Source organism: Leopardus geoffroyi, chromosome A1 (genome assembly GCF_018350155.1).
Source record: "Leopardus geoffroyi isolate Oge1 chromosome A1, O.geoffroyi_Oge1_pat1.0, whole genome shotgun sequence".
Taxonomy (NCBI): Eukaryota; Metazoa; Chordata; class Mammalia; order Carnivora; family Felidae; genus Leopardus; species Leopardus geoffroyi.
In genome coordinates, this window is record NC_059326.1 from 128,391,837 (window position 1) to 128,413,572 (window position 21,736).

Below are 21,736 nucleotides of genomic sequence, written 5' to 3' on the forward strand. Positions count from 1 at the left end.
GTCAGCTCTGAAAAATAGGTAGATCCATCAGTCAGAAATTTTCCACAGCGTATATTTGTCAAGTACAAATACTGGGGGTGCTTCATATATGTTATGGATAGAAAATAGGGACTTTTCCAACCCAAACTACTGTATAAGAAGGAAAGCTATGTAAGTTTCTTCCTTGGACTGCTGAAGCACAGCAGGGGGTGGGAAGCGGTGGGGAACAGTAGCCACCATTCACTGTGAATGGACTTTTGCCAGACATGGTGCAGGGCATTCTAGTGATATTAGCTCACTTAATCTTCCTCACAACTCCATTATATAGGCAGAGAATGTTAAATAACTCCCATAAGTTCACAAGTTAAGATATATACTTCTACAGAACTCACAGACTCAAATCACAATAGAAATTAAAAGACATTTCAAACTGACTTACAATAAAAATAAGACCTATTAAAACTCAACCGAAGCTACTAAAGCCGTGCTTACAGGAAAATTTATAGCCTTATAGGCATTTATTAGAAAAGATGAAATCTGGCTGCAGGCTAAATGTTTATCTCACACAACTGAAACAAGAGCAAATTAACACAAGGAAACCAAGTGAAGACAATAAAGATAGGACATAGAAAACAAATATACAATACAGAGGTCAAAAAAGCCTAAAAACATGTTACTGATAAATAATTCACTTAAAAAACCTAGGTGAAAACGAGTCCACAACCAAGCTCCTGGGCCATGGTCTGCTCATAATCTCCATGGGGTTCAGGGAATCATGAAGTACATCATTTTTTAAAAAGCAGCTCTGACCATTTGTTAAAGATAGGACCAAAACGGTAAGTCAAGTCTGCTTCTACAAGTGGATTTTGACAGTGAAATCACTGTTATTTAACACATTTGCAGAGAATTTTTTGAAGCCCACACCTTTTCTATGTTAAAGTAGCTCTCAAGTGTTTTATAGGGTAAGAGCCCTTAAAAAGTCAATTGTAGCTTATGTGAAATAATATTTCTTATACTGAACAGAAAACAATTAGGTTACTGTTTTAATGCAAAAGAGAAGAAATTCATTAAATAACATTATGGGATCAATAAATTTAGAAAACTGAAACGCCATTTCACTGTTAAAAGCCTAGGTGAAAGGAATTGTATGTGCTTACCTGAAATGTTCCCCCAAGTCATCACAGAATACTCCGAACTCTGCCATATGTGGCAAAAATTAATTCTATGACTCACTGCACTGGTTTCTCCCTTTTATTTAGGGGGTTTACAAGCCCATTGGAGCATAAACTCCCGTGGGTCTCCGGGTGTGGTCTCGCGACAACACCATCTCTATCACCTGGGACTTGTTAGACATGCAAATTATCAGGCCGCATCTACAGAACCAACCTTAGCTACAGAACCAACCTTAGCAATCTGGGCTCTAACAAGCCCTCCAGGTGATTCTAATCCACACTGAAGTTTGAGAACCCCTGCTCTAAGGTAAATTGAGAAAGACTTCCAGAAGCATCTCAAAATGGCATCTCCACCTGAAGCTAAAGGAAACGCACAGGGCTCTGCCCATCCACAGGTGTGGGCAGTTTATACAGAGCTCTTAATGGCTCTGACTAAAGCAGGAGCCTAATTATCAAAGCAGAAGCTTCCACAGCGTCTCACATAAGACGGGTTCTACCTTGCAAAAATGTGCTGTAAATAGCACTTCCCTGCATACTAGAAGAAATGACAAGAAATTTAATGAGCTTATAACAAGATATACTTGCCTGAATAGTTGATCATTCGCCAGAGTAGAGCTGTCCTACCCCTAAAAAAGGACATTCATAGGAAAATAGAAGCAAAGGAGAAAGCTGAGAAAACCACCATTCCAAGGACAGCCAATTAGTAAATGGCTTGATTGAATGAAAATAAGATCCACCAGCACTTTATCACCAATTATCCTAAGGCGACAATGGCTATATTTACTCCTTTATATTTTCCTCTGCCTTATTCCTGCCTCTATTTTGAGAAGAAAATGAAGAAAAATGTTTCCCCTGAGTTTCCCTAAGCTCACATTTCTCCAACTAACAATGGTCACAACAGCCACGAGGGGTCCCTGGGGGATTTAGACACATGGGTCTCTTAACAAAGAAAAGCAAAACACTTGCCTTTCCAGCATGGTGTTCTTGTTGTCCTGTTTTTATTTATTTATTTTTTTAATATACTTTGTCCTTTCCAAATCAGACGATAGATTAAACTGAAGTTCTGAGTGGAGCTCACTGATGATTAGGGGGGAAAGGGATGTGTGCACATTTTACTACTATTTCTTTCTCTGCCTGATGTCTCCCACCACGCACACTGCCTGTAAGTAATTGCACCACTCAGTGGAATTTTCTAAAGGTCAAACCTCTCTCCTTCCTTCAGAGAGCCTGTGGAACAGTGAGCTAGGGAGGTAACACCCCAACATCACAGCCCAGGTTCTAACTCTGTGCCTAGACCCTGAAAGAAAAACATCTCTTTTTAGTAACTATTTTGTATTCCACTTTTTTAATTGCAAAACTAATACATGCACATTTTAACTGATAAAATAATCCAAAGATGCATCTGTGGTATAAACAATATTTAACATAAACACATTTGTAAGGGACGTTGGTGGGGAAATCTTTCATTGTGTGAATTTGGGTGTGAACATGTTAAAGGGGGAAACAGTATTCTCTTTCCAAAGGATTCACACATCCCCACCAACTGGTGTCTGGTGCAAGGCACACACACTCAGCTTGCACCAACACCCCTAGCTGGACTAATGCATTCAACGGAATTGAGAAAAGACTCCATGGCCAATTGGTACCAGTAGGGGTAAAAGTCTAATGGTGGCCATGCTATTATGGACATTCTAAACCACACTGCTCTGTGACATGACCTCTGTTGTGTCCTCCATGGCCAAGGTCCCTGCCAAATTCCTGAGCCTAGTTCTTCTATATTAATCTTCCAACTAGTTCTGTGAGCCCCATTTAGCACATAATTTGGAATATTCTCAATACTGGCAAAATTTTTTGCCTTTAAGGGTAGATTTGAGTTTTGAAACAGCCAAAAGGCATTTGGAAAGAAGTGATGATACTAATGAATACTATGAATACTATATATGGACATACACACTCACACACACATGAATGAGACATGATTATTATGAAGTTAAAGAAAATGGTGCCAAAAATGTCTTGAACAATGGAAACATTGTTAAAATGAGTGCATTTTAACATTAAGAGCTCACTCTTTAAAAGGATGAAATTAATGTCAATGTTTATTTCTATTTTTGTAAATTAAAATCAGTCTTACTACTACCTATCTGGTATGCATTTTATATGAGCCCAGGCATAATGGGAACTCATGAAGAGCCTAGAAATTCTTTATTTATTTATTTAAAAAAATTTTTTTAATGTTTGTTTATTTCTGAGACAGAGAGAGACAGAGCATGAGTGGGGGAGGGGCAGAGAGAGAGGGAGACAGAATCAGATGCTTCCAGGCTCTGAGCTGTCAGCACAGAGCCCGACGAAGGGCTCGAACTCACAAACCATGAGATCGTGACCTGAGCCAAAGTCGGTCACTCAACCGAGCGAGCCACCCAGGCACCCCGAAATTCTTTATTTTAATAAGAAAAAGACAGGCTTCCAGATCCATAATTTAATTACTTTAAACCTAGAAACTACAATTCAGTTTTGGTCTGCCCAATATTATATTTTCTACACTATGATAATAAAAACAAAATAGCTTTCTCCTGACAGTACACCTACATAAATAAAACCACTATTTGGAATAGCATTTTTATGACTTTAAACAGAAGCAAATGTTTGGATTATCTTATTTTAAGTTGCCATGCACTTTTGATACTCATATCCATCCATGTATAATTGTCTAACATTTAGTGGATGCTGGAATACATTTTTATTTTCAAATCTATTCCATGAACTGGGCACGAAGTTTTTTATTTTCTACAATGATTGTTTTTGTACCAGTTTTATTTATATGTTTCACATACCATACAATTCACCCATTTAAAAGAGCAATTCAATGATTTTTAGTATATTCACAGACTTGTTCAACCATCACAGCTGTGATTTGTTTCAAGAGGCAGTAGCCAAAGCAATAAGGGACAGAAAAGGAGCTCCCTTTCAAGTTTCAAGCCGAACTCAACACCAAAAAAACAAACAATCTGATTTAAAAATAGGCAGAGAAGAGGTGACTGGATGGCTCAGTCAGCTAAGCATCCAACTCTTGTTTTTGGCTCAGGACATGATCTCACAGTTTGTGTGTTCAAGCCCTGCATAGGGCTCTGCACCTGGCAGCATGGAGCCTGGGTGCAATTCTCTCCCTCTCTCTTTCTCTCTCTCTCTGCACCTCCCCCGCCCTGTTCGCACTCTGTTGCTAAATAAATAAATACATACATAAATAAATAAATGTTTAAAAATGGGCAGAGGACCTGAAAAGACATTTCTCCAAAGATGATATACAGATGGCCAACAGACATATACACAAGCCCACATTGTGGCTATTTTGTCTGATGAATCGTATATAGCTGTGGAGTGGAAAATTCGTTCTCCCTACATGGAGATGGCATGAGGAGGGAGAGAAGCGAAGGCAAATCAAAGCAGTTTATTTATGGTTGCTAGTCTCATCTTCCTAACTAGACTATCCTGCTGGGCAGTAAGAAACTCAGGATTTAAATTAACTAAATTTAAATATATCGGATAACTTCTTATCTGATGCAATCAAGATTAATATTTGATTTAAAAGTTAAAATGAGAAACTATAAAATATATAACAAATACTATAATCATTTTCATTTAAATCATAAATACATACATTTAATAAAGTGAGTCCATTTAACTTGTCAAGATGATACATGATTTTTCACAACATAGTTGTTCCACTTTTTAATTGTACAACTATTTTTAACTCTTGATTCAATCTGGTACTTAATAAATGGTAACATTTAGGGCTTTATTGACCTATATTAGTTCTGGATTTGATTCTCTCTTTGCTTCTCCTCTTTTTCAAATTGAGATCAATTAATTTAATTAAGATCAATTAATTTAATTAAGATTTTATATGATTTCTACATTATTCATGCTATGGCCTTAGTGTTTATGTCCCCCAGTAAAATTCATATGCTGAAACCTTAATCTCAATGCAACTGTATTATGGGGCGGGACCTTTGGGAGGGTTCTAACCTCAGAAATGGCATTAGGGCCCATATAAGAAAAAGTTAGAGGTGGACCTGGGTGGCTCAGTCAGTTAAACATCTGACTTCAGCTCAGGTCATGATCTCACAGTTAGTAAGTTTGAGCACCAGGTCTGGCTCTGTGCAGACAGCTCAGAGCCTGAAGCCTGCTTCAGATTCTGTGTCTCCCTCTCTCTCTGCTCCTCCCTGCTCATTCTCATTCTCTCTCTCTCAAAAATAAATAAAACATTTTTTAAAAATTTTTTAAAAAGAAATTTAGAAACTCCTTCCTTCTCTTGACCAAGTCAAACTTTCCATGCTGCCCACACTATTTTAAAAAATACAACTACCCTATGATCCAGCAATTGCACTACTATTTACCCACAGAATACAAAATTCAAAGGGATACATGAACCCCAATGTTTATTGCAGCATTATCTATAAGTGCCAAATTATGGAAACAGCACACACAATGGAATATTACTCAGCCGTAAAAAAGAATGATATCTTGCCACTTGCAATGATGTGGTTGGAGCTAAAGAATCTAATTCTAAGCAAAATACGTCATTCAGAGAAAGACAAGTACCATATGATTTCACTCCTATGTGGAATTTAAGAAACAAAACAAAGGAGCAAAGGGAAAAAAGAGTGAGGCAAACCAAGAAACAGACTCTTCACTATAGAGAACAAACGGATGGTCATTAGAAGGGAGGTGGGGGGAGGTTGGGGGAAATAGGTGATGGGGATTAAGGAGTGCACTTGTGATGGAAGTGTTGAATCACTGTATTGTACACCTGAAACTAATATTACAGTGTATGCTAACTAAAATTTAAATAAAAACTTTAACAAAATTCTATCATAGTTAAAAGCTGAACACTGAATCTTTGCATTCTTATTATAAAAGTCTTAATCCCACTTCTAGTCCCATAGTTTCTCACACTCCTACCCTCACTGCAGAAAGATGCCTTGGCCTGACCAGGCCTGTGTATAAAGTCATATACACAGAAATTCAGGACAGGAGAGTACATAGCACATTTCAAAAAAAAATTACCCTCTGTTAAATACTTCACTTCTACTAAGTGAAGAGAATGAATAAATAAGTGAACAAGGGCAAGATAAACTTGCATAAGAAATAACAGGACAGAAAAGAAGCAAGCTCACAGAACACTCAGGAATGTTTGCTTGATACATAAACAAAGTCACTGAGACCATGAACCGCTTCCCATTATTTGTCCTTAGGAAATAAAAATACATCAAAAAGAATTGAAATCAGGATCTCAAAGAGATATCTGTATCCCCACATTCACCACAGAATTATTCACAATAGCCAAGATATGGAAACAACCTAAACGTCCATTGACAGATGAATGAATGCATGAAGAAGATGTGGTGTATATATACAATGGAATATTATTCAGCCTTAAGAAATGAAGGAAATCCTGTCATTTGTAACAACAGAGATAAACCTGGAGAACTCGATGCTAAACGAAATAAGGCAGACCACAGAAGGACAAATACGATGTAATACCATTATATGAGAAATCTAAAGTAGCCAAAGTCCTAGAACCAGGGAGTAGAAGGATGGTTACCAGGGACTGCGAAGAGGGGAAATAGGAAGGTATTAGTCAAAGTGTACAAAGTTCGATCATGCAAGATGAATAAGCCCTAGAGGCCTACTGAACATCACAGTGCCTGTAACAATACTGTAGTATGTACTTAAATACTTGCTAAGAGGGTAGATCTTACGTTACGTGTTCTTATCATACACTACACACACACAAAATAAAGAAGGTAGAAGAAAACTTTTGGAGGTGAAAGATGTTTATGGCATAGATGTGGTGCTGATTTTCATGAATGTATATTTATCTCCAAACCCATAAAACTGTATACATTAGAAACGTACATCTTTTTTTAGGTCAATAAAAACTTAATAAAGTGGCTTAGAAAGGAGATAGAAATAAAATGCCACATTTTATAAAATCTGGGACACCATTAATTTTTCCACCACTAAAAAAATTTTTAGATGCTGCCAATTAAACAATGACTCACCACCAACTGAGAGATGCATCCTAGTTTCAGAGATGCTAAAATGTGGAGAAAAAAATGTCTTAGGTGGAATAAAATATGGTAGCAGAGATGAATGAATCCTAAAAACAAAAATTAACTGATCACTTTCAGTTACGTTAGAGATACAAAAAAGATTGCTACCAAAATAAAAAAAAATGAAATAAGAACTAGAATAATCAAAAATATTTTCACCATTTCTATAACACACAGAATACTACAGAAAAATGTAACCAGGATGCAGGGTTTTGAAACAGGTATTTAAGGTCTTCCAAAATGGAATTAAAAAATGAAAAGGAATATAACAAAGTAGAATCATGGAAATGCCACTTCTTCCTGGAAAAGCTGCTGAGCGGTCAAAATCGTCATAGGAAAGCACGGGACTCTGTCTTCCCGCGGAATGGCTGGTTCAGGAGGTTTGCAAGGTCTGCGAAAGCACCCAGGGCTACTCTGAAAGATGTCTTCTTTCTTTCTTTCTTTCTTTCTTTCTTTCTTTCCTTCTTTCTTTCTTTCTTTTTCTTTCTTTCTTTAAGTGTATTTATTTTGAGAGAGAGAAAGAGAAAGAGTACGAATGGGGGAGGCGCACAAAGAGAGGGAGAGAGAGAACCCCAAGCAGGCTCCGCACTGCCACACACACCTCGATGCGGGGCTCAAACTCACGAACTATGAGATCACGACCAGAGCCAAAGTCAGACAGACATTCCATCAACTGAGCCACCCAGATGTCCCTCTGAAAGATGTCTTCTGAGACAAGTGCACAAGCTGTAAGACGTTTGATGATCTCTAGATACATCTTTTTGCCTAAAGAACAGCAATACAAGTCCTGCTGATTACATCCTTCCTTACCGGCTACAAACTGATAACATGCATAGTGATGGGAAAAGAGTTTCCTTACATTAGGATATAAATGAAGCATCCAAATGAGTTTTCAAACTATACTTTACTATACTCCATTAAAAAAAAAACTGAACTACAGAAAGGCATAGCATCTAAGTATGACCAATGTTAACTGCTTCTAACTCAATGCCCTGCTTATATCTACGAGGGGCTATAAAAGTCTATAAAATTGGGCTTTTGATTATGAAAATATTCAACCCTGGTAATGGGAATATTCACATCTTTTCACACATAAAAAGGCTATCAAGTCAAGAACATTTTAATGAAATGAGGAATAATTTAGAGATGCTTATTTAATACTCTCATTTTATATTGAGTCAATTAAAAAAAAAACTACATAACTTTGGTTTTGACTTAATGATAAAATTTGAAACTAGGCATTATGACATGAGTCATTTGATCTAACAGGACAACTTGAAGCTCTGTGCCCACTCTATTACCCATGTGGCCAAGCTACTGAAAATTGCCATGAATGTTAATAATGATATGAAAAGGGAGTCTGGTTTATATAAATGCAAGTCAATACATATGGGGAAAGGACCATTTATTGTGATGGATGTGTTCACTGAATATAAAAAGAATATTATTGAAGAGAGAGTGAAAGGAAGAGATCTATAAATATCCAGACTCCCTGCAGTTGAAGGGAATTAACTACACGGAAATGAAAGAAAAGCTAAAGGAAAACACGGAGTTCGCATGTGGAGAAAATATTAAAAGCATCTCACTGCAGGCAACAAGATTAAGGCGATGCATTTGTGGAGCCAGTTCTAACATTCATTAAATGTTATGAAACGGAACAGTACAGACCCAGAGGCATGGAATATATCAGGCTGTTGAGGGTAAAATAGAAACGGGCAAATAAAAGGATCACTCTTTTAAATAAAGCACAAGGAAGGTTCATCAATACCAATGATTTTTTGCAACCTTCGTAAATACACCAGTATAAATGAACACAGGCATGCCTTGTGAAAACTTGGAAAGAGAAACCATGATGTAGCCCCAACCTAAGCAGGATTCCAAAGCAAAGTCCAGAGAGCACGGTGTCTGGATGTACTGGGCTTGAATAAAGTAGAAGAGGAAGTCACCTTGGAGATGTTACTTGAGAGATGCGGTAAAGCTCCTCACTTAAAATAATTCCCTGCCTGCTCTACCACAGGTCATGAGATCCCCTTATCAACCACTCCTTTAGATAAAGTCATTTAAGACTCTTTATTAAAATACTAGTCGGGGCGCCTGGGTGGCGCAGTCGGTTAAGCGTCCGACTTCAGTCAGGTAACGATCTCGCGGTCCGTGAGTTCGAGCCCCGCGTCGGGCTCTGGGCTGATGGCTCAGAGCCTGGAGCCTGTTTCCGATTCTGTGTCTCCCTCTCTCTCTGCCCCTCCCCCGTTCATGCTCTGTCTCTCTCTGTCCCAAAAATAAATAAACGTTGAAAAAAAAAAAAAATACTAGTATTATACTGACAACATGGAATGACAAATGACTTCTGCCTGCCACTAGCGCCTTATTTTGCACCAGACCCACCTAGGAAATGTCTTTTTGCCCTGCCTTCGTCCTGGTGGACACGTTTTTCAGGGCTCAGCTTAAATATTAGCTCCTCAGGGACATCTTCCCTATGCCTCCAACTGCCCTGGAAAAATTGCCTTTCTCTTCTCTGTGTCCCTGCACGCTATGGGGCTCTGTGGCTCCAAGGTCATCACCTACAGTTACGTGGAGACATGTGCATTTTCCTCACTGCTACATGCCTTCAGAGTTAGACCTTTCTTCCTGCATCATTGCTGAGGGTCTGCATATTAAGGGTCTAAAAACCAAACCAAAACCAAACAAAGAATAACTGCAACAGCTCTAATTATTTGGATAGCTAATAGTCTTTCTGAAGAAACGAAGTGCAGCCTGGATTAGTTATACTGAGGGCAAAGGTCGGCATGATAGTGGAGACCCTGAAGTGAGAGGGCAGCACCATGCAAACACTGGGCCCTTCTGACAGCTCGTAAATGGCGTCTCATATAAACACCAATGCTCAGTACATACATGAGCATGGCTGACATGGGGGGTGGGGGTGAAGAGAAAAGGACCCCAAAATGAAGGGGCACAGATGGAGGATGGAGGGAAGCCCCCCAGAAGTGCCCTCTTTCGGAGATCTGCTTGGATCAAGCCCACATACCTCACCTGACAGCAACAGGATTAGTGTGGTAAAACGCAAGAGTATTGGATCATCAAAGAGAAGAGCACACCTGAAGTTCTGCATTAGTGTCTGAGCACTTCCCTGAACCTGCCTCCTCATCTGCATCTGTTTGCCCACTGGGATTTGAAAAGAGTTTGTCAGAAAATACAGGTGAAATCACTGCACCAAGTGCTCCAGAAATGAAAAGTACTGGGTTTTTTTTGTTTGGTTTTTGTTTTTCGTTCTTGTTTGTTTGTTTGTTTTTTGGTCTAACCAACAAGACAATGTAGGTAATGACAACATAAAAGCCACCTATTAGTGAAAATAAACATATGCACAGAGACTGAAGGCTGGCTCTGGCAATTTCGGTTGGCACAATGAGTACTGAAAATTTGTGAATATTTTATCAACAACTGTGATGACAGGTGCAAACATATAACACAAGTATTGACACTGATGAAGAAAAATGTTCTGGTAGCTATTGGGGATTAAACCAACCAGCCTAATCATCTAAACAGAGACAAACAGCAGTTCAAGTTAAGTTAGGCACGTTCTTTTTTTTTTTTTTTTAATGTTTTTATTTTTTTATTTTTTCTTATTGTTGAAGGAGAGAAATACAGAGTGTGAGCAGAGAGGGGCAGAGAGAGAGGGAGACGCAGAATCCAAAGTTGGCTCCAGGCTCCAAGCTGTCAGCACAGAGCCCGACGCAGGGCTTGAACTCACAAACCACGAGAACACGTCCTAAGGTGAAGTCAGATGCTCAACTGACTGAGCTACCCAGATGCCCCAGGTTAGGCACATTCTAACAAGCCTAAGGATGAAGATAAAATTTCTTTGGGAAAAAGGCAACTCATGATGCATTAGCATTCACTTTAAACTTACCCTGACAGGCTTTCTTCTATTTTCATATAGAACTGAGTGTGCTGACATGTGTTTTACTCAAAACAAAAGCAGAAGAGCTCAAGAGACAGAAATAGGAAAATAAGCATAAAGCAATAAGGGGCCAAGTGTGGGAAAAGGCTTAAAAAAAAATCACGAAACACCAGAACCAGAAGAGACCTCACAACTCACCTAATGCAAATTTTGTCATCTCTGCCCATATTATTTTTTTGGCCAACACTGGCATTTGGCATTTTGTTTTTGTTTCAAATACTTTGGCGTAGGACTTGAATGTTCCATCTTCTACTGGCCCTTCCACTACTCACAACCTCTACTATCTTCCTGTCCCCAGAAGACATTGGAGTTTGTGACCTCTGAAATCCAATCCCTTCAGTTTACTGAGGAAACCAAAGCCCAGAGAGGCTATGAGTCACTCAAGTTAGTGTGACTCACTAATCAAGATTGGTGCTACAAATTCTAGTGGGAAGGACCTTTTGGTAACAATTCAGATAGAAAGAAGAGACTAAGAGTCTTGCCTTAAGGTTGACATTTGCACAGCAAATATACCATTTCTTTAGTTCTGTTTCTTTCAGGTGCGGGAGATGAAAGTCTCCCCAAACTATGCCCTGGTACCACTGCCACTGCTCACAGTGTTCTCTCCACTCACCTGTTTATCTCTGGTAAAGTCACTTAATCTTCTCAGTGACCTCTAAGGTGTTTTCTGGGCTACGCTTGTTGGACTCCTTGCAGTAGGCTGGTGTCGTCAACTCCAAAAGCATCGTTTGCAAACACATGTTTTATCTCAGATTCTACTTCTGCACTTATTATAAGGTGCTTGGTAAAGAGATGAAAAATGAGTCTGAGGAATAAGAGGTAACCAAGATTTATTCTAAGGAAAGAGAGCCGGCAGTTACTCCCACGTTGTAGAAAAGACAGCCGACTTGCACAAAATTATCCTACCTCTGTTGTTTTTTTTTTTTCTCAAACTCAATTTTGTAGACAATTTTTTTCACTTTAAAATCTAGTAATCTGACATTTAATCCAAATTATCCGCTGCTGCATTGAGATAACTGTTTATTCTCACCATGTAGATAGCCCACTTTTGGAGAGTGTTTAGCAAGCAATAGAGCCCTGTGAGGTTTTGGAGAAAAATATGGTGATACAGGAGTCAAAACAGTACCCATAGTTACTTATGTTACAATAAAGATGATCAGTTTTTAAGTTTCTTCTTTCCACAACTAATGGATTACAAATTATGTAAAATATACATAACTTTTAAATAAAATCCCTAGCTTTTCCTTTATGGTACAATCATTACCAACACAAGACTGTTCCCACTGGGTCCATCTGTCCTCACTGGATGGTCAGGACTTGTGAAGAGTCTTCCTAAACCAGACACCTCCAACAGCTTTTAATAGATCAGTGAATTCCATTCTCTGTGAAGAGAAGAGTGAGGAACTTTCTGAAATCAAAGCCTTTGTGGTCTTTAACCAATAATGGTGGTTAATCATACTTGGCATTTGGATGAGTAGAAAGTTCAAAGAAATTTACAAATGATGTCAGTGTATGTTTCAAATGTTAATTATTGCTTCAGGTAATTATTAAGAGGTAAACAGTGAAAGCAGTATTATCCAATCAGATTTTACCACCCTCTACATGCCATTTAGAAAAGTCTTAAATTTTTTCTAAGTATCAGAAAGCTTTTTTTTTTTTTTAATAAGATTGGAATCTTTAAGACAAACTTGCATATGGGCAAAATCCCAGGTTTGATTAAAAAAAAAAAAAAGGCAGAATCAGTAGATAAAAAGGCTCATTTCTGCTGTTATTGTCCTCTATACCTCGTATTACGGTCTGTTTTAAGATCTCATGTGAAGAAACTTTCAGCCACATGATTCTAATCTTCAAAACATCGTTCGCATGCTATGACTTTGCTTTTTTTAATAACTGAGTCTAAAACACACCTGATTTTTTAAAAATATAAATACTTATATATATATATATAAATAGAAATAAACTGGAATCAAAGGCTCTTAAAATCACAGATTGCATTTTATCCTAACATAACTGTTTTTCACAGGAAATTGTTCTGCTACTTTAGTAAATTATCACTGAAATGTTTGTTGCAAAGAGTCTTCCAAAGGGCACAAGTTCTTAGTTGCAAACAGTGAGCAAAAGACCTCTTCATTCCCATGTCGGATAACCCTACACTGATTAAAAGTACTTCTATTTTAAATATCAATTATAGTTTCCTAGTTCTTATGAAAATAAAATAATCTTCATTCCTCTGGTGTTTTCTTTGTTTTACTAGAATGCTCAAGAAGACTACCTTGTTATTACTATGAGAGAGAGGCTGGCAGATATAAGGAAAATTTGTGGAGGCTGGAAAAGGGGAGAACACCTTCTGTTATATGCTCTAGAAAAGTATCTGGAATCTGTTCTCGGTTTTGACAGAAGAGGCCCAACAGAGATATTATATAATGAATACACCCAGCCAAACACATATATTATTTTTTGCTTTGAGACAGGTATGTTTTATGGGAAATAGAATTTATTCTAGGTCCTCAAATGAGGCAAACAATTCTCCAAGATGGAATTTGCAAAAACTATAGTTTTTTAACTAAATCTTAGATTCACTGAATTATGAAACTTACAGAGCAACACAAACCTACACTGAACAAGCAACAACTTTCATTTTTTAATGGGCTAGTACCTTATTATCTCATTGTTGTTCCCATTTCATTTCCTCAAATGGAAAGTTGAAACACTGAGGTTATACAGACACTAAAACACACAAAAAATCCACGAAAAGTTACTCATTATATTCTTAAATTAGTGAATATACCCTCCAGTTATCCCAGGGAGTATATTTCTTCTACAAAATTAACTAACAAATGCATTTTCAAGTTGATAAAAAGAAGCAAATTCTCTGTTTATTAATGCTGTACCAGATTCCAACTTACAAATTACTTGCGTACACAGGAGCAAATATTTTCTTTAAGTCCTAATAATCATAGTTTGTTTTATAGTAATTTGTTCGCCTGGGAGACCCAACATGTAATGATTCAAGGTAGTATACTTTTTTGCAGGTTATGTTGTCTTAGGCAAGAAAATGCAAGTGCAAAATGATTCCAAATGCCACAAAATTAGAATTTCCAATGCTTCATTTTGAAGTAAACACTTCAAATTTGGGCCACTGCTATAATGATGGAGAGACATACAGTTGAATTGCCTCTTGCTACTGATTGTAGTAAATAATAATTATTTCGTAAATAAATATTTATTTAGTAACAATATTGGTTTTAGTCAATTACTCCAGGACTTTAATGTTTAATGTCCGTTTTTGTTCTTCAAGGCAAAAGGAAAGATGTTAAAGATTCAGCCACCCCATATAGTGAAGAGGCATTTTAATTGATTCCTTTCTCAATCATGCGAAAAGATTTTGTGCTCTTCTAAACATAGAAATATTCAGTTACCTATTCTTATACATTAACAGTTCACAAATACTGGCTCTTTTTAAGTTACATTTCCTATAAAAATGTATAGAAATGCTCTTCTGGCTGTGGGAATCCAAACAGAGCTCCTGGAGGACACAAATGCTAAGTCATGACTGATACATCTGCTGCATTTGCTAGAGCCCAAATATGACTTCCCTAAAGGTAGATGCAGGAACACAATGATGTATGAGAAATGAGAATGAAGAATGGCTGAATTCCATTACATGGGATATACTCAATCTTGAAATGTGCCTTAGAACCCCCAAATTTTCTGTATGGAACACTCGTTTGATAAATTCCTGATCGCAGTCTCTCAGATCAATGATAATCCCTATGACATTTTCTACTCATCCTGCCTGTCACAATACCTTAAAAGGCATACCTACAAAGCCGATACATGACTGCACCAGAGAGCTTCTACAAAACACTCTAGTTTCATCACTGTTGCAATTTTTTTTATAGGGATATGTAGGAAATTCAGTGAAAAATCTTTAGTAGATATTCATAGAAAGTGACCAGAAAAAGAGTGGAAATGAATTTGGCAAGGTAGGTTAGGCCACTGAAAACACTGCCAATAAAAAAGAAATTTGAGTTCTTAAGTTTTACAAAGCATAGGCCAAAAAAATAACCTCTGAGCTTATACACAAATATCAAACGGTGCTCATAAAAACCATGAAACAATGCTCAATGGGAGACAATAAGACATCGGAGTCAGGAGCCTGGACAATGCAGTCACAGCTGGTCGTGACTGCTTACTATGCTGTTCACAAGATGGGTGATCTTAGGGCAGTTACCCAACCTTACTGAGTCTTGTTTCCTGAGCTGTAAACTGGATATAAATTCGAAAGTAGCAAATACAAGAATTTAATAGTAGACTAAACATACCTGAAGAGAAATGTGCTGGAATGGAAGAAAGAGTAAAGAAATTATCCAGAATGCAGCACAAAAAGGCAAAAATATGGAAGGTACATGAGAGATTAAGAAACAGAGAATAGTATGAAAAGATCTAAAATATGTTTAAAGAATCAAAAGCAGAGGAGAGATTGTGAGAAAGGGAATATTTAAGAGAGTAAAAGACCTTGATCCTCTTATTTAAGAAGCCCCACAAATAACCAATCAGAATAATCACTGAAATAGTACATTATATAAACCAGAAATGTCATTGTAAACTGCAGACCACCAAAGATAAAGAGAAAATCATAAACAGCAGCTGCCAAAACATGACACACTATCTATAAAGAGTGTCAACAGACTTCTCATCAGTAACAATGGAAGCCAGCTAACAAATGAATGACTAAAACGTACTGAGATACAAAAACCTTCAACCTAGAATTCTATAAGCAGCAGAAATATTTGTAAAGAATGAAGGCATTCTTTATACAGAATTGTATGCTTAAAAATGATTAAAATGGCAAGTTTTGATATAAGAAAAACATAAAACGTAAAATACTAAAAACCACTGAATTATACACTTTAAAAGGGTTAATTACATGACATGTGAATTACATCTCAATAAAGTTATTTATTTAAAAAACGAATGAGGGCAAAATGAAAAAGACAAAAACCAGCAAATACTAAGTTCTGAAGAATGTACTCTAAGGAGAAATGTGGTAAAACATGGGTAAGTCTAATAAACAAATACTATATATAAAAACAATATAGTATGAGGTTTAAAAATAATAAAGTTAAAATATATCAGAAGAATAATACCTCATTTGGGAGGGTGTTGTTAGTGCTTTAAGGTCCCTGAACAGCCTCCGTGGAGGGTAAAAGGTATTTACTGACTTTAAACTTTGATAAATTAGTATGTAAAATGTAATTTCCAGGGACCCAATAAGAAAATTAGAAACAGAATATTGAATTTCAAATTAGAAGAAAACATGAAATTAGGTGTAAGATTCAAAAAAAGTCGAGAAAGTAGAGACAAAGAGGTGTAAAACATCAATAAATGTTTATACCCAAATATAGAATTTTATTAAATATAATTTGTTACAAAATTTTGACTAGAAACAAAAATTGTCAAGTTGGCATCTTAAAAAATAATCTATATGATGGTTATAAGGGACACAACTAAAATATAATATGGAAAGACTGCAAACAAGTACATTGCTAAACATAAAGAGTGACAGTTTATAATAATTCTAAAAAATGAAGGAGGGAAGGAAGAAAGGAGGGATGGAGGGAGGGAGGGAGAAAAGGAGGGAAAACGAATTGGAAAGTGTATTGTATCTATCACTTCATAACAAATTACCCCCAGATTAAGTGACTAGAAAACCCAAATATTTATTATCTCACAGTTTCTGTGGGTCTGGAATCCAGGCACAATGAAGCTGAGTCCTCTGGCTCAGGACCTCAGGCTTCAGTCAAAGCGTCAGCTAAGGCTGCCTTCACCTCAAGGTTTAAGAGAGAGTGTGCTTGCAGGATCACTCACGTGACTGCTGGCAGGCTTCAGAACAGCCACTTCCAAGATTGCTCACACAGCTGTTGGCAGGCCGCACGTCCTCGCTCACTAGAAGGCAGAGACAGGAGTTCCTGGCCTGAGGGACCTCTCCATAGGGCAGCTCACGCAGGTCAGCTGGCTTTCCCCTCAGAGCAGGCCTGGGAAAGAGAGAGGGAGGGCAAGCAAGACGGAAACTGGGTCTTTATGTATTCTAATCTCAAGAGATATCCTATCACTTTTGTCATATTCTGTTTGTTACAAATGTGTCACTACACCCAACTTAACATTCAAGGAAAGATTACACAAATACCAACAGGCAGGGGTCACTGGGGACATTTTAAATGCCATAGACTGCAGAAATGAAAAACAAAAACTGTCATTGTTTGCTTATTATGTAGTGAATATGTAGGAAATTAAAAAAAAATATCACACTAGATGTTTAGAATTAATAGGAAAGACTAGGGGCACCTGGGCGGCTCAGTCAGTTGAGTCCAACTTCAGCTCAAATCGTGATCTCACGGTTCTTGAGTTCAAGCCTCACATCAGGCTCTGTGCTGACAGCTCGGAGCCTGGAACCTGCTTCAGATTTTGTGTCTCCCTCTCTCTCTATGCCTTCCTCTCTCTCTCAAAAATAAATACACATTAAAAAAAAAACAGGAAAGCCTAGCAGGGAGTTTGGATACAAATATCAGTACACAAAAATCAGTTTTATACTATATATAAGAAGCTGAAAGTGGAAATTTTAAAAATAACCCCCTTCACAATAGGATCAAACAAGAGGTATTTTTCAGTTCAATAATAACTAGTGAAGTTAGGGATGGATACTATTTACTTTTGCGTATACTTGAAATTTTTGATACTAACATATTTTTTAAAAGTATCAAATACCTAGGAACACATCTAACAAACGATTTGCAAACCTTTGCAGAGATTTTTTTTCTCATTTATTCTAAATAAATGGAAAGATAAACTATGTTCACCCACTGGAAGACTTAATATTGTAAATATAGCAATTATCTCCAAATTGATTTATAAATTCAATACAATCCAAATCAAAATCTCAGAGGTGTGTGTGTGTGTATGTGTGTGTGTGCACACATGTGTAAAGCTTGACAGGCTGATACTAAAATCTGAATAAAAATGGAAAAAGTAAAAAAAAAACATATACAGTAGAAGTCTTTGGCTAAACCATATCCATAACACAAAGTAAAACCATAATGAGATACCATTATACACCCACCACATTGACAACAATTCAAACTCTGACAATAGCAAGTTTTGGTGAGGACATTAAGCAAAAAGAACTCTTAGACACTGTCAATGGGAAGGTTTACCGGAGCACAAAGAAAGCAGAAGTAGACTTATTCTTTGCTCTAAACATCATTCTAAGATCTGAAAACAAATCCTGAAATACTAAAAATCTCCCATTCCTTTACCTATTCGGAGGGAAAGGTGGTATCCAAACCAAGAGGAATACTTTTATCCACTTGTAAGTAAACAAAATCTGAGTCACATGTAGGAGGCATTCTGCAACAAAAGAACAGGGCCAGAGGGCAAAGGCAAGGAAATTCAGTCCAAAGCCAACTAGTGACTGTTACTCTTAAAATTAGGGTAATTACTTACAGAAGAAGGCTTCCAGATGCTCCATACTCTAAGTGTACCATTATTTGCAAAAGGGCAAAGCAAACTGGGTCTTTATGTACTCTAATCTCAAGAGATATCCTATCACTTAGCCACAACGGACAAAGGCTCCTGAAGGCTCATAAAAAGCTTAAACATCACTCATTTTATCATAGAAATAAATGAATGATGTGAGGACACTGGCCAAGATGATGAACTTCAGCATCTGAAGATGTTTTCTAACTGAACTAAATAAATACCAAAAAAGAAACACCACAGAGCATAAAAAACAAAAACCAGTATTTATTTACATTCCATTTACTTTCCAAAGGACGAGGAAGGTGGGAGAAATACAAAGGAAGTAGTCTTGTTTTACTTAACCTATTTGTGCTTTTCACGAAACAACAAAGACCTGACTCACAATCACAGGAACAAGGGGACCCAAAAAGATTACTCAGTTCAATTTTCCATCTCCAGCCAAGACTGAAATTATACCACTGCAGGCAAATGAAAATCAACCCCACGTATAGGTGAACACCAGTTAATATATGTTCTAAAAGAACCAGGTTTAGTTAAAGCTGTCATAACATCCAACGAATCTGCAATAAAAGACACAGTCATCATAATGTGGAGCCTTAAGACTCTCTGTACAACAATGAAAACCAAATTTTACACAAAGAGAAGTCACAACTATTAAGCTGTGAAGTCAAGAGCATCACAGTAGCAGTACCCAGTGTCTCTCTTATTCAAGTACATACACTATTTTTAAAACTTGGTTATAACAAAGACATCAGTAACTGAAATGTACAATTATTTTATTAACACCATGAAAGATAACAAATAAAAAAATAAAACTACCCACAAATTTTGTAACAATTACAGACACGCATATTAACCATACCACTCTACATTTGTCTCAACTTTTAACTGATTTGTACACTTTAAAAATAGCATTGGGTTTTACAAAAATACTGATAATGGCTCAACATTTTAGGAAGTCTGGTAACTTTATATTTTTCCATAGCTTCTATTTTCTGCTCTTCTTTCTTCCATCACCATAATCCTCCTATAACCACCAATTTGCTCGAGGCAACAGCAACAGAGATCTCTAAGAGCAATGTAAGTACTACATCCGAAAACTTCTAGTTCTTTGAAATGGTTGGAAAGGGTTTTTTAGTGCCCACATCAGGAGCTGTGGTTTTGGTTTCGGTTTTTCAGGAAACAGAAGTGCTTCACTCTCTGGTGTAGGAAATCGTTCTTGGTAGACTTCAGGATAGGATTTTTGAAACTAAAAAAAAAAAAAAAAGATTCAAGATGAGTCAAAAAAAACCCACATAAGGGCCAATAAAATTAGGCGATCTAATTTTAAAATTAAAGACTTTCTGATCTGATTCCATACAAGCTGTTTTTGTTTTGTTTCAATGTTTATTGTTCTCTATCAGAAAAGAGAATAACAAGACAACTAATCGTAATCAAATTCACTCCAACACAAATCCATTTCTTTTGGTAAGATCATTTGACTCCACTTGCTATAGATCTAATTCAATTTAAACTTGATCAAAGCTTCAAATACACTTCTCATTTTGGTCTTATTTCTTAAAATTTCCCCCACTGCTAACTATAAATAGACTTCACTTTAAAAATATTCACAAGTAATCCTGACTTGAAAATAACTTATGTTCTACACAGTTAAAGAAAATTTTGGCCCAACTACATTTCACGATCTCCCAGCTTCTCCAACTCAGTCCCACCTGCTTCTGCTCAAATGGAAGGGAAAACATTCCAGTATATATGACTTTTTGAAAAGCTTAAAGAGAGGCAATATGCTTTTCCTTCATCCTCAACACTGAACTCTTCTCCAAAATTACTGAGAAAAATACGATTGGGAGTCTAGAACTCTGGTGATCTGTGTATAATCCTATATGCATGATGTGATCAGGGATCAAGCTTGCAGGAGTCAGACTTCAAAAATAAAAACAATTCACTTAATCTGGAATCAATACTTTAAGAATGGTCGAAGTAAATCTAGTGTGAGTTAAATACTATTCAATGAAACCCTAAACCTTGTTCCTAGCAGAAACTAAAAACTTTTAGTGCTGCCTGAGGCAAAAAAACAATTTGATACTGGTGATCTAAAACCAAAGCCTTTCCAGTTTTACACATTTTCTATTTGCAAATTCAGTATAATTTGCCTTTCAAAAAAAAATCAAAAAGAACCTGTCCTCATCTGATAGTTTCTCTGAACTTAAAGTAATTACTCCACTAACACATCAAGCCACATACCAAAACAAAGGACAAATAATAGAGAAGAGCTCCACAAATGAAGAGTTCAACAATGGTAAAATATCTACACTGGAAAATAAAGACGTGGAAAACAGACTACAATTGTGTAAAACAATGAGACTGCCGGAATGTATAAATTGAGTAATATACTTTCAAAACTGCTATGTCATAGAAGATGAGATTTATATGAAACTTAGTAAAACAGAGAATAAAAAGAAAAAATATAAGAACAGCAGGCAGAAGAAGAAATGACTTCTAAAGAATATTCTTCTTTTACCTGCTTTAGTTTTTTCTTCTTCTCTTTGCTGGAGAGTTTGGCATCTGTTATGACTTCTTCCAGCAAGGCTGCCAGAGGTTCCTGAGAGCAGTATGCTCTCTGGTATTCAAACTCCCCTGGACTGATCTGACGGCAAAATGAGGGAGCAGATAGAGTGATATCCATATCAGCTCCTGGGTATTTTATCTAAGGCAAAAGGATTAATAGTGAATGGAATAAGTATATTTTCACATAAACTGCAAAAATTAGTTCAGATCAAATACAGCACATCTCCTACTAAGAGTACCACATCATTCTTCAATTTGGGGAACACTCTTTGGTAAAAGGTAACAGTGTTTCTATAACTTCAAAAAAAATATCACAGTCACAGTTTTAAGTAAGAGATGCTTACCTTTTTAAACCCAAGATCCATTTTAATAAATAAAAAACCTGCGTGTTCTTTTAAATAAAATCT

General features: G+C 36.9%; 1 protein-coding gene across 2 annotated transcripts in view; it reads right to left on the reverse strand.

Moving 5' to 3' along the window:
* Positions 1-19,006: 19,006 nt before the first annotated feature.
* Positions 19,007-21,736, reverse strand: part of DEPDC1B (DEP domain containing 1B) — an 86,654-nt gene continuing 83,924 nt past the window's right edge. For both annotated transcript variants that reach the window (XM_045494044.1, XM_045494054.1), the window contains 2 exons: positions 21,283-21,468; positions 19,007-20,010 (listed from right to left, as the gene is read on the reverse strand). In XM_045494044.1, the coding sequence (XP_045350000.1) occupies positions 19,849-20,010; positions 21,283-21,468 (348 nt within the window). In that variant the 3' untranslated portion in view covers positions 19,007-19,848. The remainder of the gene's footprint in view (positions 20,011-21,282; positions 21,469-21,736) is intronic.